The 17,162-nt window shown below is 44.5% G+C and overlaps 1 protein-coding gene across 1 annotated transcript; it reads left to right on the forward strand.

Annotated features, from left to right (window-relative positions):
* The first annotated feature begins 6,870 nt into the window (after positions 1–6,870).
* LOC133000135 (ribonuclease inhibitor-like) lies at positions 6,871–11,644 on the forward strand. The gene is made up of 4 exons (XM_061070009.1): positions 6,871–6,892; positions 8,251–8,302; positions 8,841–9,017; positions 11,514–11,644. Exons 1-4 carry the CDS (start codon positions 6,871–6,873, stop codon positions 11,560–11,562), a joined length of 300 nt encoding a protein of 99 aa, XP_060925992.1. The 3' UTR covers positions 11,563–11,644.
* The last annotated feature ends 5,518 nt before the right edge of the window (positions 11,645–17,162 follow it).

The raw sequence follows: 17,162 nt of genomic DNA on the forward strand, positions 1-17,162 counted from the left end.
CCAGCCTTTGGGCCTACATGCAAAGTGCTGTGAATCCCACAACTACTCCCCGTCGCTCGTCCAGCTGCCCAAAACAAGGGAAAAGAGAGAGTCAGTGGGTTCAGCGTCACAATAAGATATTTGAAAATACAACAATCAATACGATTAAAGGTTGAACAGTCCATCAGGAACGTGATGCATGAGATGTCGGACTGACAGGATGAAACCAACGCAGAAACCAGTGGTCAGACAACACTGGAATTAGGCAAAGCACCAGTCTGGCACTTCATCTTGCTCAACACGTGTCCCTAAGGTACAGAGACCATGGGTCGAGATACAGTCACACAACTACACAACCACAGCAGTCACCATCTACCAGGCATCACACAAAGAGGCAGTGATAGAGGCACCTGTCCCTATAAAGGCAGGGAGCTCTCCAGTCCCCGGTGCTCTACTCCTCGCTGTCAACCCTCATGTTTAGATTATCTTCAGGTTTAGGTTAAGGTTCAACACACCTCTAACTCTTTATTTAAAGCTGCTCACACACACACACAGTAATAATGAGTTTGAAATGATCTCGAGCTTCTTCAGTTTATTAATATTGTCTCACATGAGATTTAAATTTTAAATGAAATCCCAGGTGTCATCAACTCATCAGTTTTTTAAATGTCTCATGTTCCTCTCAACCCACAGAGACACGTTCACAAGCAGCTCAGAGTTTTTAGTTTCACTCAGCTGACACAACATTCAAGTCTCCTAACAACAACAACTCAACACGGGAATAAAAAAAAGTCACGTTTATTGTTTGAAGGATTAGATGATGTGTTTATTTACTCATTTATTTCGTCCAGATTTTATGTTTCTGTTTTTATTTGAAGAGGGAGAAATGAGGTGAAATGATGAAGAGCTGCTCGGTCTCATAAAAGAAGAAAACACTAAACAACAGCAGTTTTTATGTCTTTCATATTTTGAAGAAAGATGCAAACACATTTAACCATTAATCTCACATCTGTAAAATTAAGTTTTGTTCATTTTATTTGTCAAATATGTTTTTTTATTAATCAAAACATATTTTGGTGAACCAATTTAAAAGAACAACTCTGGATTTGATGAACTATAATAATTTACAACTGCCACTCATTTCACATTTCACAGCCATGTCTGGTAGGAGGGCGCCACCTTGTGTCCAGGCTGTGGTTTTACATCTCAGTGTAGATAAGTGTCTTTCTTCACCTGTTTAATGAAAATGTCTTCAAGCTGCAGAACCAGCAGATAAAAGTCATTTAACTTTTGTTTTAACATGATGATGTTACAGTTAAAGCAACGCGTCGTCCATCTTTATTTAAAGTCTCTGATGTTAAGTCACCTCGAGGATCAAAGTTTCTTCTACATGTTTGAAGTGGAGTGAGAGAACAGTTCTTCAGTTTCTTGTCATTTGAATCTTCACCACTACATGCAGCACCGACAGCAGAAGTGTTCTCTGATGTGGCTGTTGAACTTCTTGTCTCTGACGCAGTGGATGAGCAGAGGGTCACCATATTTGGAGGAGCAGGGGGTGGAGCCTGACTGAGAGCTCGATGGCACGCCCCTCCGAACTGGTTCAACAAGGAGGAGGAGCATGAGAATAGGGAAGTGTCAGACTCCATTTTCACCTGGATGAGCAGAAGGAAGGAAAGTGAGCAGGTGAGTGTGAACACAACTTTCTGAAAGTTTTACTGTCTCACTCTCACACCTGCTGTTAACATTCGTCTGCTTTTAACACGACTCTAAGTTTGTCAGTACACAACTGGTGATAGACATAGTTTCCATGTGATCATAGGGTTTTAACGAGGGTAAAATTGATGTAGAAACCTCAGAGAGCCACATGTGAGGGATTCCTCTCCCAGATAACAGAAGTGCAATAAATGTCAAGTGTAAAGGAGAAACATCAGCCAGATTCAGGTTTTTGTGTCCGTGTCCGTGAGCTCAGGCAAACAGGAAGTGACGAAATTCGCTTACGGTAGTAGAGAGAGAGAGATTTTTAAAACCTTTATACAAAACTACTGTCAATGTTTCAGTGGATATGTACAGTACGTTTCAGAACAATACTAAAACCTACCTAGAAATTAATATTAAAGCATCCTCAACCACAGAACATATTACATCATTAAAACACCACTGTTTGATGAAGCTCTCCACGTTCTTCATTTCTTTTAAAAAACTAAAATCTACCCAGACTCTTGCTTTCAGCAACGAGATAAAGACAGGAAGAGCTTCTTATCCTGTCCTGTCCTCTACTCTGTTCTTCCTGCTGCTGTAAATGGACATTTTAGCTTCTCCTACAATCCAATTTAAAAGTTTCCATTTCATTTGCACTCATTGGATTTCCTATATCTTACTCCTAAAATGAAGGCACTTTTACTCCCTGTCTCACCAAACTGTTTAAAAATATTCTGCAGTGTATTAAAAAGGAAATAGTCATTTACAATCATAAAAAGCATGGAAAACTGTTTCTTCTTCTCCACAAAAAGGACAACTGCTCTTGACTGTTGGGTCGATTTTAGATATAAAGCTGTTAACCGTGATGGCTCCGTGTAAAATCCTCCACTGCAGGTCAACAGTCCTCTTCCTTAAAGGAGGTTTGTATAAAACCCTCCACACCGGTTTGTCATTGCTGTCCAGATCCAGTCTCTTCCTCCACACCGTGTCAGGCCTCACATCCAGCTTGCTTCTGTTCAGGGTTAAAACACAACATTCATACATGGCTCTTCCTTTGGCTGTGGACAGGTCCACTTGTTTCCAGTCTGTTTAATCTAAAAAAGGTCCTAAGAGCCCGTCCAGATTTGGATTAAAACCTAACTCCGATCGCTGTCATCAGGGGTTTAGGTTCCAGCAGAATATTCCTTCAGCATCTTCACCTCCTCGTCTGCGACTCTTTTAATCCATTCATTTAAAATGTGTTCTGCGTGTCGCCTGGACCTCTGCCCTATGAGGGCCGCAACCGCCGGGATGTTGGTTAGTCCAGGACCTGCTGCATTGACTATCGTTCTCAGGGTTCCAGCTCCGGCGGTGCACAGCATGCTGGTGAGGCCTGGTACTGCAGTGGCATGTCTAAAACCAGCCCGGTTGTCCCCCTCAGGATGCTGCTTGTCACTTGTCTCCAAATAACATCCTGTGGACCCACGAGATACTTCTGTAAAAACTGTAATCTAAGACTGGATATTCTACTTTGAATGTGCACCAGCCCTTGCCCCCCCTCCTCTTTCGGTAAAAACAATACACACTGGGGCACCCAATGTAATCTGTCCCAAAAGAAGTCTGTTAAAATAGCTTGTGGTTTCTGTACTAATCCTTTCGGAGGTTCCATGCATGCCAGCCGATGCCACAGAGCAGAAGCAACCAGGTTATTTATAATCAATGATCTGCCTCTGTATGATAATTGTGGTTTCAGCCATTTCCACTTGTTGAGTTTTTCATTTATTTTCTCAGCCACCCCCTCCCAGTTCTTCTGAACTATGGACTCATTGCCGACATAAACCCCCAGGTACTTGAGACCGTCCCTCCTCCACATCAACCCCCCCGGGAGACTGGGTAAACCCCCTTCCCACATTCCAACTAGGGATGGGTATCGTTTGGTTTTTATCCGATACCATTTCCTAACCGATACTTTTAAAACGATACCGGTGCCTAAACGGTGCCTGAACCGATAATTAATTTTTTTGTTAAAGTGCACAAAACGAGGCTTGACCACATTTAAGAAAGGCTTTTTTATTGCCAAAAATATGATCTGTTTAAAGTAGATTATAAATATAAATAAATACAAAAACTTTTTAACTTAAAACTATGAATAATATATGAACTGTTAACAAAAGTTTACACTATACTTAAATAAATACAAATAAATACAAAACACACACACTCTGACTCGTGACTCTGACTTCGGAGCCTGAGCCAATTGAAGACTGAGGGTAGCTTTTCACTCGGAGAACCCCGTGTCTCCGCGGCTGGGGCTGTCGCAGGCAGGCTTCGGCCCGCCTTCGCCCCCCCAAGATGCGGACGCTTTTGTGAAACCTTTCTCGCCGAGGAGAGGGCTCGCGAGGAGATCCTCCCACACTTGCACGGGAGCCCTGACGCACGCGGGCAGCGCGGAGACGGGAGTCTGTCCACCGGCAGCTGCGGCCGACATGCGGGGGCCCGACGAGAGGCGCCGCTTCCCGTGAAGGAAGGAGCGGAAGTGTGAGGAGGCGGGACAAGCGGATAACTCAGTCTTCTATTGGCTCAGGCACCGAAATGAAGCACCGAAATCTCCGTTGCATTTCGGTCCGGGTAGGTACCGGTTGTATTGGAACCGGTGCCATATTGGAACCGGTTCCAATATGGCACCGGTTCTCGGTACCCAACCCTAATTCCAACTGCCAGCTCTTTGCTTTTCCCCCAGTTCACTCTGGCAGCTGACATGGTTTTAAAATCACTGACTATTTTTCCAAGTTCTTGGATGTCTTTCTGTTTTTTTACAAAGACGATGATGTCGTCTGCATATGCTGATAAAATGTGGGTTTTTTAAAAATAATTTAAAATCAACCCTTCAATATAAACCTTATCTTATTTAGCATGGGATCAATAGAAAGTGCGTATAACATCCCTGAGAGCAAGCAGCCCTGTCTCACCCCCTGTGCACTTAGAAAGGTGCACTCAGGCCTCTGTTGATCTTCAGTTCACTCTCAATGTCCTGATACAAAACCTTGATCATAGCTATGAGAGAGAGTATTGTCCTTCACCTGAAGTTTTTTTAATGTAACTAAAGCCTTCCTGAGGTTTCTGATGGGATCACTGTATTTCCTTGTATATAAGTAGTCCTGTGGACTCAAATAAATACCAGTACTAAAAACTATGAAGCCCTGCACATATTTCACAATAAAAACATCAAAACAAATTTATTAATTGATTCAATTCGCTGGGGTGCTTTTATTTTGAAATGGGTAGGCCACAGGAAGTGTTGCAAATCTTTGAGTTTGTAACGTTTTCAACAGATAAACATTGAAACTGGTGTGAAAGATAATTTTACTGTGTTCTGCTGTAAACTGAGTGCAGGACGAGAAGGAAATAGACCAGACCTTGAATATCTAGAAGAGCAGCGCGGCCTGAACCACAACTGAGCCACAGCCGGCCCGGTGCAACATGGACGAGGACATTTCAGAGCAAGTTGGACCCTCACACACAAAGTAAGAGACCTGCTGCAAACATGTGAACCTCCAAACTGAATCCTCACTGAATGAACCAGTGAATGATGTGTTCTGAATAAAAACATGTTTGTGTTTGCAGAGGTCAGGACCACAGACTGAGAGCAGAGTCTCCAGGGTTCAGCTGTGTGTCTCTGAAGAGTGACTGGTCCAGAAGAGAGCCTCTAAACTTCAGTAAAGAACCTGGACCCTCACACACAAAGTAAGAGACCTGCCTCAAACACGTTAACCTCCAAACTGAATCCTCAGAAAATGAACCAGTGAAAGATGTGTTCTAAAAAAAAAAACATGTTTATGTTTGCAGAGGTCAGGCCCACAGACTGAGATCAGAGTCTCCAGGGTCCAGCTGTCTGTCTCTGAAGAGTGACTGGTCCATGCATGATCCTCCAAACTTCAGTAATGAACCCGGACCCTCACACACAGAGTAAGAGACTGTTTCTACTGTGAACTGATCTGAAGATGATCTAGTTTCCTCTAGTGTGGCCCCTGCATTAGGACACAGCTTCATTGAAGTTGGTGACTAATCTCTCAGAATCACTCAAAGAGCTCAGACCTCCATCAAGAACCAACACGCTCCTTATGAAACTACTTTGAAATCCACTAGAGACTCATTTTTATTTGGATCTGCACGAAATTCCACACACTGGTAAACATCAGTCCTCTGAACATGTCTGTGAAAGAGAACCCCCCCCCCCCCATCTGGTTCACAGACCACAACCTTCCACCAAGTTTACTGGTAATCTGTTGTTTTTTATAATCCCACTAACGAACCAACAAACACACAAACATACTGGGTGAAAACAAAACCTCCTTGACAGAAGTAATGACAACCTGTGACTGTGACATGTGAGTTATCAGGAAATATCTTCACAGGGAGAGGAAGAGGAGTCATGTTTCTGAGGAGGAGCAGTCGTCCTGCTGTGCTTCGTGTCAGGACGTCCTGAAGGATCCAGTCTCCACCAGCTGTGGACACTGGTTCTGCAGACAGTGCATCACCTCATACTGGGACCAGTCTGGTTCTTCAGGAGACTCCTCCTGTCCCCAGTGTGGAAAAAGATCCCGAACAGGACCTGGAGCTCAGACAGCCGGTCAGAGCAGCACTGTACCTGTGTCTGCTGATGTCTTCACTTCTGACATCAGCACATGTGGTTTTATTTTGTTCCTTCATACAGAATCAACATTTAACATCGTTATAAAACCACAGAGTTAAAAGCTTTTATTTTCTGTAGTTTTTCTGTATCTGATGAAAACAATCAGCAGATTCTCATATTCTCTGTCTCTGACATTGTTTCTTGTCTTTCAGCAGATCTTGGTCTGCAGGAGGTTTTAGATGAACATAAGCTCAGTCTGAATAGGAGATGTGAACATGTGACTGAAGGAGCTAATGAAACAGGAAGTAGAACCCTCCTCAACAGGATCTACACTGAGCTCTACATCACAGAGGGACAGAGTGAAGAGGTTAATACTCAACATGAGGTGAGGCAGCTTGAGACGGCTTCCAAGAGGAAGAGCCTTCACGACACTCCCAGCAAGTGCCACGACATCTTTAAAGCCTCCACTGACCAGCAGAGCAGCATCAGAGTCGTCCTGACCAACGGCGTCGCTGGCGTTGGAAAAACCTTCTCGGTGCAGAAGTTCACTCTGGACTGGGCAGAGGGTTTAGAAAACCAGGATGTGGGTCTGCTGGCTGTGCTGTCGTTCAGGGAGCTGAACCTGGTGAAAGACCAGCAGCACAGTCTCCTCACGCTGCTCCGTGTTTTCCATCCAGCGTTACAGAAGCTCACGGCAGATACGCTCGCTGTCTGTAAACCTTTGTTCATCTTTGACGGCCTGGATGAAAGCAGACTTTCTCTGGACTTCAACCACAGGGAGCTTGTGTCTGATGTCACACAGAGATCATCAGTCAACGTGCTGCTGACAAACCTCATCCGGGGGAATCTGCTTCCCTCGGCTCTCGTCTGGATAACCTCCAGACCTGCGGCGGCCAATCAGATCCCTCCTGCATGTGTTGACAGGGTCACAGAAGTCCGAGGCTTCACTGAGGCCCAGAAGGAGGAGTACTTCAGGAGGAGATTCAGTGATGAAGAGCTGTGCAGCAGAATCATCTCACACATCAAGACGTCCAGGAGCCTCCGCATCATGTGTCAAATCCCAGTCTTCTGCTGGATCAGTGCTACAGTTCTGGAGCACATGTTGACCACAGACCATAGAGGAGAGCTGCCCAAGACCCTGACTGACCTGTACTCACACTTCCTGCTGGTTCAGACAAGGAGGAAGAACAACAAGTACGGTGAGGGACACGAGACGACTCCACTGCAGCTGACGGAGGCTGACAGGGACATTCTACTGAAGCTGGGGAGGCTGGCACTTAAACATCTGGAGGAAGGAAACATCATGTTCTACCAAGAAGACCTGGAGCGGTGTGGTCTTAATGTCACAGAGGCCTCGGTGTACTCAGGAGTTTGTACTGAGATCTTCAGAAGAGAGTGTGTGATCTTCCAGAAATCAGTCTACTGCTTTGTTCATCTGAGCGTTCAGGAGTTTCTGGCTGCAGTCTACATGTTCCACTGTTACACCAACAGGAACACAGAAGAACTCATCAACTTATTGGGAACATATGGGGACACACGCAGAACCTTCTCCCTGGATGACCTCCTGAAGAGAACCATGGAGAAATCCCTCACCAGTACAAATGGTCATCTGGACCTGTTTGTTCGCTTCCTTCACGGCCTCAGTCTGGAGTCCAACCAGAGAGTCTTAGGAGGCCTGCTGGGTCGGACGGAGAACAATCGAGAGATCATCCAGAGAGTCATCAACAACCTGAAGAAGATGAAGAGTGATAAAGTTTCTCCTGACAGAAGCATCAACATCTTCCACTGTCTGACTGAGATGAACGACCACTCAGTTCATCAGCAGATGCAACAGTTCCTGACGTCAGAGAACAAATCAGAGGAGGAACTCTCTGAGATCCACTGCTCAGCTTTGGCCTACATGCTGCAGATGTCAGAGGAGGTTCTGGATGAGTTGGACCTGAAGAAGCTCAACACATCAGACCAGGGTCGACGGAGACTGATCCCAGCTGTGAGGAACTGCAGGAAGGCTCGGTCAGTGTATGTGTGTGTATGTGTGTGTCTGTGTGTGTGTGTGTGTGTGTGTGTGTGTGGGGGGGGGGGGGGTGTTTGTCTGTGTGTGTGTGTGTCTGTCTGTGTTTGTCTGGGGTGTGTGTGTGTCTGTCTGTGTGTGTGTGCGTGTGTGTGTGGTGGGGGTGCGTGTGTGTGTGTTTGTGAGGGGGTGGGGTGTGTGTGTGTGTGTGGGGGGGGGGTGCGTGTGTGTGTGTGTGGGGAGGGTGTGTTTGTGTGTGTGTGTGTGGGGGGGGGTGTGGGGTGTGTGTGTGGGGAGGGTGTGTGTAACAATAACAATAACATGAGTCTTTGAGTCAAAATGTGAAGATATCAAATGAACATGAACCTGTTCTGTGACCTCTGACCACCTCTTAGTCTGAATGAACGCTTGAAGCAAATCTCTTGAGGAGTTTTTAACAATGAGGGGATTTACCAGGGTGAGGGTCACATGGTCACGTTTTGTATGAATTTGTGTTTTCTGATTTAATTCTCACAGATTTGATATTTTCTTTAATTACAGACTTGTTGGTTGTTACCTCTCAGTGACTCACTGTGAAGTCGTGGCCTCGGCTCTGAAGTCAGACCCCTCACATCTGAGAGAACTGGATCTGAGTGTAAACATCTTCCTGCAGGATTCAGGAGTGAAGCTGCTGTGTTCTGGACTGGAGAGTCCAAACTGTCGACTGGAGACTCTGAGGTCCTTAAATCCTTCTTCACTTTTCAGACTTTCTTTCTTATTGGGTCATTATTTATTTGACTTGTCTCAGTTCTGCTCTGCTCACTGTCCCTCAGTCATCTGTCCCTCACCCAGCCTGTCAGTCACGTCCACCTCATCAACTCCATTCACCTGCACTCACCTGCTCCTGATCACTGAGAAAGTGTCAGTAAATAACATGTGGACTGAGGCCGAGCACTCGTCCTCCTCAGGTTTTCAAAATAAGACACATTCTTATTGAAACACCTGGGACAGTTGATAAGTGTAGAAACAAACAGGAAGTGACATCAGGAGCCGTCTCTACTTTAAACAGTGTTTAATTACACAAACCTGCTCAGTGACCAACACACAGAGAAGAAGCTGATGAATGAAACAATGGTCCAACATGTCTGATCTGATATTTATCTTCAGGTCACAGACTGGACTGAGGTCAGCAGCATGTTGAGAGTCTGTGTTGACATGATGACGATCCACAACAACAGGAGGACACATTCTAATATTCATGTTTCTTTATCCAGGTTGACTTACTGCGGTCTGTCAGAGATCAGCTGTTCTTCTCTGGCTTCAGCTCTGAGGTCAAACCCCTCTCATCTGAGAGAACTGGATCTGAGTGACAACGACCTGCAGGACTCAGGAGTGAAGGAGCTGTGTGGTTTTCTACAGAGTCCAACCTGTCTACTGGAGACTCTGTGGTCAGTTCACTGACTGACTTTTGTAGATCTCATATCTATAAAACAGTATTTATACACAATTTATCTCATTTAATCATAATTTAACATAATTCCTCTTCATACATAACGTGAATCCATTCTTTAATTAATCTGTGACATTTTAAATATTCAGCTACTTGTTAAAACACATGTGAGTTCAGTTCTGGATTTCATAAACTGATCTGCAGGACAGAGACCGGGTCCAAATAATCTATTTTTACTGAATGAGGAATTGTTTTTAGTCCAACATGTCTGATTTCATATTTATCTTCCACGTTATGAGTCTGTGTGCCATGAATGTTTGTTTGTTATTTTAACACATGAACTCAGTTTAATTTACAGTGAAGTTTTATTCTTTATCCAGGTTGCATAGCTGCAGTCTGTCAGAGATCAGCTGTTCTTCTCTGGCTTCAGCTCTGAGGTCAAACCCTTCTCATCTGAGAGAACTGGATCTGAGATACAACGACCTGCAGGACTCAGCAGTGAAGGAGCTGCTTGATCTACAGCAGAGTCCAACCTGTCGACTGGAGACTGTGAGGTCAGTAGATGGTTGGAGTCAGTCCACGCTGCTTTCATCAGTATTTTACTAAACACAGTCAGTATCACATATCCAGGGTCTGTGCTACCAAGCAGGATTTGTGGTTATCAGGTTAACTTCAGGTTTAGTTTTTTCAGTCTTACGAAGCTCGTCCACTTCTTAACGAGGTAAATCACCATGGTAACTTCTGATGAACGGCTAACCTGCTCCAGGTTAAGTTGGAGATCAACCCGTATAAAAGCTGCGCCCACTGACCACAGTGACTCTACACTGTTGTGTGGTGCACACTCTCCTTAAAGGGAAGGATAAGAGAAGTTTAAATCAACGTCTGGTTGGTTCAGTTGATCTCTAACTCACCCAGAACATCTCAATGTCTCCAGACTCATCCTGTCCCCAAAACACCAGATGACCTCAGTCAGCTTCCTGGAGACAGGTCCATGTGTGTGTCCTCAGAGACAGTGAGACAGTGTGTGTCCTCAGAGACAGTGAGACAGTGTGTGTCCTCAGAGACAGTGTGTGTCCTCAGAGACAGTGAGACAGTGTGTCCTCAGAGTCAGTGTGTGTCCTCAGAGACAGTTAGACAGTGTGTGTCCTCAGAGACAGTGAGACAGTGTTTGTCCTCAGAAACTAGTTATTTATCTCGTTCACATGTGATTATGTCGTGGTCACGTAATATATTTCACCAGATGCCACCAGGGGGCGCTGTAACTTACACAAGCTGGACCACAGCTGACAGCCTCACACGAGGGACAGAGACGGTGTCGTCTTCATCTGATCTGAGACAGTTTGTTCTCTCACTTCGTCAGTGAAGAACTGATCAGGTGGATCTTTGTCACAGCTCTGAGATCAGTGGGACTGAAGCCTCTCCTCATCTCCATGGTAACCAGGAGCTCTTTCTACAGAGCAGAACCTCTGCTGAGGTCCATCTGTCTCAACTGGTCACAGTTTGTCAGAAGCAGATGTTCATCAACACACAGTGAAACATGTCTTCACCTGTTACAGCAGTAAATCCACCTCTCAGGTGTCCACTCTGCACTTTGACATGCAGAGGACACACACTGAGCTCTTAGCGTGTTCATTCCAACACGTGAACATGAAGCAGAGAGGAAGCTGCTCCACCTCTGAACAGGACTGAAGTCTCTGCTGCTCTTTCTACTGGATGAGCTGCATCACTGACTCACAGCTGATGAAGTGAGTCTCTGTAACACTGATGTCTTCTTCTCTATACAGGTGGGAGGGGAGACCTTTGTGGATGGAGGAGGCATCTTTGTGGAGCTGAGTGTGAAGAGGACAGTGTGTGTGGACGGAGGCTGAGCTGTGTCCTGAGGATCCAGAGGCTGAAGCAGAAGCAGCTTGTGTGTAGTCTCATTACATTTAGCTGACGCTTTTATCCAAAGCGACTTACAATAAGTGCATTCAACCCCGAGGGTACAAACCAAGAACAACAAGAATCAAGACAGTACAATTTTCTTCGAAATAAAGCGAAACTACAAAGTGCTATAAGTAAGTGCCATTTTAGTGCTACCAAAGTGTTAGTTTCAAAATGTTTTTTTTTTTTTATTCAAGGTACAGTCGGAAGAGGTGTGTTTTTATTTTTCGGCGGAAGATGTGTAAACTTTCAGATGTCCGGATGTCGAGTGGGAGCTCATTGCACCATTTAGGAGCTAGGACAGCAAACAGTCGTGATTTTGAAAGAGCAACGAGCCGTTTAGCTGAAGCAGAGCGGAGAGAACGTGCTGGTGTGTAGTGTTTGACCATGTCCTGGATGTAAACTGGACCTGATCTGTTTACAGCATGGTATGCGAGTACTAGTGTTTTGAAGCGGATGCGGGCAGCCAGTGTAGGGAGCGGAGTAGTGTGAGTGAATTTAGGTTGGTTAAAAATCAGTCGAGCTGCTGCATTCTGAATGAGCTGCAAAGGTCGGATGGCAGTAGCAGGTAGACCTGCCAGGAGGGAGTTACAGTAGTCGAGGTGTGAGATGACCAGGGCCTGGACCAGAACCTGCACCGCCTTCTGAGTGAGAAGGGGGCGTATTCTCCGGATGTTGTAAAGCATGAATCTACAGGACCGCGTTGTTGCAGTAATGTTGGCAGAAAGGTAGAGTTGGCTGTCGAGTGTCACACTCAGGTTCCTATCAGAGTGGGGGTTAGCAGGGAGTTGTCAAAGTTAATAGTCAGGTCGTGGGTGGGAGAGTTTGTCCCTGGAAGGAAAAGTAGTTCAGTCTTGTCAAGGTCAATCTTCAGGTGGTGAGCGGTCATCCACTGAGAGATGTCAGTCAGACAGGCAGAGATTCGTGCTGCTACCTGTGTTTCTGATTGGGGAAAAGAGAGGATTAGTTGGGTGTCATCAGGGTAGCTATGGTAGGAAAAGCCATGTGAGTGAATGACAGAGCCGAGAGTGTTGGTGTACAAAGAAAAGAGGAGAGGACCCAGGACCGAACGTTGAGAGACCCCAGTAGTGAGAGGACAAGGTTCAGAAACAGATCCTCTCCAAGTTACCCAATCAGTGCATTCATTGAGGTAGGAAGAGAGCAGGGAGAGAGCAGAGCCTGAGATACCCAGGTCCTGAAGGGATGAGATCAGGATCTGGTGGTTCACTGTGTCAAATGCAGCAGAGAGGTCTAGAAGGATAAGGACAGAGGAGAGAGAAGCTGCTCTAGCGGTGTGAAGTTGCTCAGAGATAGCAAGGAGGGCAGTCTCAGTTGAGTGACCTGCCTTGAAACCAGACTGGCGAGGGTCAAGAAGATTATTGTGGTTCAGATAGGAGGAGAGTTGATTAAAGATCGCTCGCTCGAGAGTTTTGGAAACAAAGGGAAAAAGAGACAGGTCTGTAGTTATTTACTGCAGACGGGTCGAGGGTGGGTTTCTTCATGAGAGGATTTACTCTTGCCTCCTTCAGAGAATTAGGAAAACAGCCATTTGAGAGGGAAGTGTTGATAAGATGAGTAAGAAAAGGAAGAAGCTCAGGAGCAATAGACTGGAGAATGTGAGAAGGGATGGGGTCAAGGGGGCAGGTGGTCGGGCGGGCAGAGGTTACCAAGGTCAGAACTTGATTGGGAGACAGAGGGGTGAAAGAGGAGAACGAAGGGGATGAAGATGTTGATGGAAGTGTGGTTCTAGAAGGAGGATCAGAAAAAGAAGATTGTATGTCATCAATCTTTTTTGTAAAGTAGTTGACAAAGTGGCTTGGGAGGAGGGAGGAGGGGGACTGGGGGGGTCCAGGAGGTTGGAAAAGATAGAGAAGAGTTTTTTGGGGTTAGAAAATGATTGAATAGTAGTTTGGTAAAAAGTGCTTTTGGCTGTGGAGATAGAGGCAGAAAAAGAGGAGAGAAGAGACTGATAAGCGAGCAGGTCGTCCAGGTGTTTAGATTTCCGCCATTTCCTTTCTGATGCTCGCATAGTGGCTCTGTCGGCACGCACCGAGTCAGACAACCACGGAGCTGGGGAGGACTGGCGGACCTATCGTGACATAAGAGGGCAGAGGGAGGAAAGAGTAGAAAGGAGAATGTCTGTGGCAGAGTTAGGATGCATGAGTGAGAAGGAGTCAGTTGAAGGGAGGACTGATAAAACAGAGGAGGCTAGCAAGGCAGGAGAGAGGGAACGAATGTTGCGACGGACAGGTACAGACTCTGTTGATGTGGTAGGGTTGTTGTTTTGAGATAGTGGGAGAGAGTAGGAGATAAAGAAGTGGTCGGAGACATGAAGTGGGGTTACAGTGAGGTTAGATGTTGAGCATTTTCTGGTGAAAGTATAGTCAAGGTGGTTGCCGGCTTTGTGAGTAGGAGGGGAAGGACTGAGAGAGAGAGAAAAAGAAGACAGTAAAAGTAAAAGATCAGATGACTTGTCTGTCTGGATGTTAAAGTCACCCAGGAATTAAGTGCAGGGCCATTTTCTGGAAAGTTTGACAGGAGGACGTCTAATTCCTCCAAGAAATCTCCCAAACAACCTGGTGGACGGTAGAGAACAACAATAGTTAATTGTACCGGATGAGTAACTGTCACAGCATGAAATTCAAAAGACGTTGGGGTAAAAAGTGGAAGGGAGAAGAACTCCATTTGCGGGAAATGAGTAAACCTGTGCCACCACCCCTACCAGTGGGTCTGGGTGTGTGGGTGAAGGAGAAGGCAGAGGAGAGAGCAGCTGGGGTGGAGGTGTTGTCCGGTGTGATCCAAGTCTCAGTGAGAGCAAGGAAGTCAAGGGATTGCTGTGTAGCAAAGCCCGAGATGAAGTCTGCCTTGCGGGTAGCTGACTGGCAGTTCCATAGGCCCCCTGTGACAAGGTGTTGGGTATGTGTGGAACGGGTGGGATAGATAAGAGAGGAAAGGTTACGGTGTTTGTGTGAACAAGTGCAAGGCCTATAGTATCTACGAGCAGAAATTCGCACGGAAAGTTTACACATATTCAAAAATAAAAATGCAGTTTTATACTCAGCCTCCCCCTGTGACTCCAACGAAAGACTCCTTTGTCTTTATCCTCCGAGTCTTCATACGATGAGTCTTTTCACAGACGCTGAAGCTGACGCTCCAAACAGTTCCTGGTTTTAACCAGAGTTGACGATAGTTGGCTACAGCTGTGCTGACCACTCCCCCTGCTCAGGAGGCAATCTCAGACACCTGGTGCTAATGGGCCAGTAATGGGCCAATCTCAGACACAAGAGGAACCTGAGCCTTTAATCAGTGGGTTTCACAACAACTCCTAGTTTTGTCAGAAACTGATTCTGGATCAAGTCTGTTTACAACTAAAGTTTAAAAGTCAAATAGAACTTACTCTTTTAACAGAATAGGAATAAAAATCAAGCACTTTACCCTTAGCTGGTGTCGTTTTAGCTCTCAGTCACTTGAGTGAAACTGAAAACAGTAAGCAAAAATCAATAAACAAACAATCAATGAACAAACAAGCTCCAATCTCAAACCATTCAAGGTACGACCAAAACAGTTCAAACTATCAATCTAGTTAATCTAAGACAGCAGATACAATAGTAATCTAGAAGAGAAGCTTATTAAAGATACTTTGCCTGAATTCAAGTGATCCAGTAGAATGATACCCCAGAAGTTTAAATGCACACTCCAATCTACACAACCCCTAATCTGCATGTGTTTGTGAGATGAAGCCGGAGAACCTGGAGAAAACACGGGGAGAACATGCAGACCCCACACAGGAAGACCCCATCTGAACCGGATTCAAACCAGCAACCTTCCTGCCTCGATTGTGTTTATTCACATGAAGAATGTGTTTATTGAAATGACACAACACAAGCAGAATATATAAACCCTCTATAAAGAGTCACATATAGTGTGTTTAAGTTTGTCTTTATTATTTTCCACCTTTGTCCCTCAGTATGTCTCCATGTGTGTAGAACCATATTCTGTGTATATGTTTGTTTATGAGCTTAAAGTTCCTGGATTCACGTCACAAATTGATTTAGTTCAACACAAAGTTAAACACGTTTAAATCACTTTGAGTTTTATATCAGAGTTTTGTCTTTGACACAAAAGATCAGGTTTAAGTTTAGGTTAGTTAAACCATTAAATCAAACATTTAGCCAGAATCAACACTGATTCATTAAAAACATTAAAATAATTATCGACCAGAATCCACAACTTCAAATGTATGTATTTACACATTTCATAATCTCAAGATGAACATTGTTTTTAAAGTGTTTGAGAAATCCAAAACATTGCCACCGAGTCACACACAACATAATTAAATGTGCTGTAGAAAATTAAATATATGAACAGACGAAATATTGCAAATCAAACAGTGAGTTCAGTAAAATCTCAACAACACTTTGCTTGTGGAACAATAATTACTAATTTCATGATAACAGGACTGCTTGATGTCCAATATGTCTCCTCAGATACTCGACCATTACTGACAATAATCCATCAGTTCATTGACCTTCCATTATGAAGGAAACTGTTTATTCTAATCAATGCTGTAAATGCTCTTATCTTTCTGATGTTCTCTGTTACACGTGGCATCTAATGCACGTCTGTCCGTCCTGGGAGAGGGACACTCACATGTGTCTCTCTGAGGTTTCTACCTTCTTTTTACCCTGTTAAAAGTTGATTTAGTCGTTTTTCCTGACTCTTGTTGAGGGTTAAGAACAGAGGCTGTCACACCTTGTTAAACTCTATTAGATAACTTGTGATTTGTGGATATGGGCTATACGAATAAAACTTGATTGATCCCTCTCACACGATGTCTGATTCACGGTCGACCATGGTAATGGGTTGTTTTTATATTCTTCTATTAATGTGTAGTAGTAAGCAGCTCTTGCTTTATGGAGCCTTCTTATCAACTTTAACACTCTTTTTCCATTCTAGGTGATTTTCAGCAGTTGTTGGAGCGCCACTTCCTTTTTAGTTTTCTTGACCCTTCTTTTAATTTATGCGTGCTTGAATTATACCAGGGAGCTAATTCACTATGTTCAACAAACTTCTTTTTAGAGGCGCTATGGGATCTAACGTTAATCGTAATGACTTTACAGAGCTGTCGATAAGATGGTCAACCTCAGTGGAGTCAGGGTTTTGAAAGAAGTCGTTGGGTTTAAATGTAACTGGAACCATTTCCTGAAAATTTCGCTATGGCACGATCAGGTAGACATCTAGAAAAAGGAGTTTATTAGTGGCATATATTCTGATGAGAAATCCAAGGTTATTAAATTATGGTCTGATAGAATCTGTCGTACTAAGCTGTAACGTGTCACTGCTTTTATGGAAAAAACTAAAATTATTTGATTGACAATTATTGGTTTCATGAGATCATCAGTTTAATCAGAAATTTTTCCTGGCTGCTGTTACTTTACTCACATTGTGATGGTTGAGATTTTGGCGAAGAATTATTTACAACTGACAAAAGAATTTAAAAAAACAAGAAG

This window comes from Limanda limanda, chromosome 4 (assembly GCF_963576545.1).
Source record: "Limanda limanda chromosome 4, fLimLim1.1, whole genome shotgun sequence".
NCBI classification, from domain to species: Eukaryota; Metazoa; Chordata; class Actinopteri; order Pleuronectiformes; family Pleuronectidae; genus Limanda; species Limanda limanda.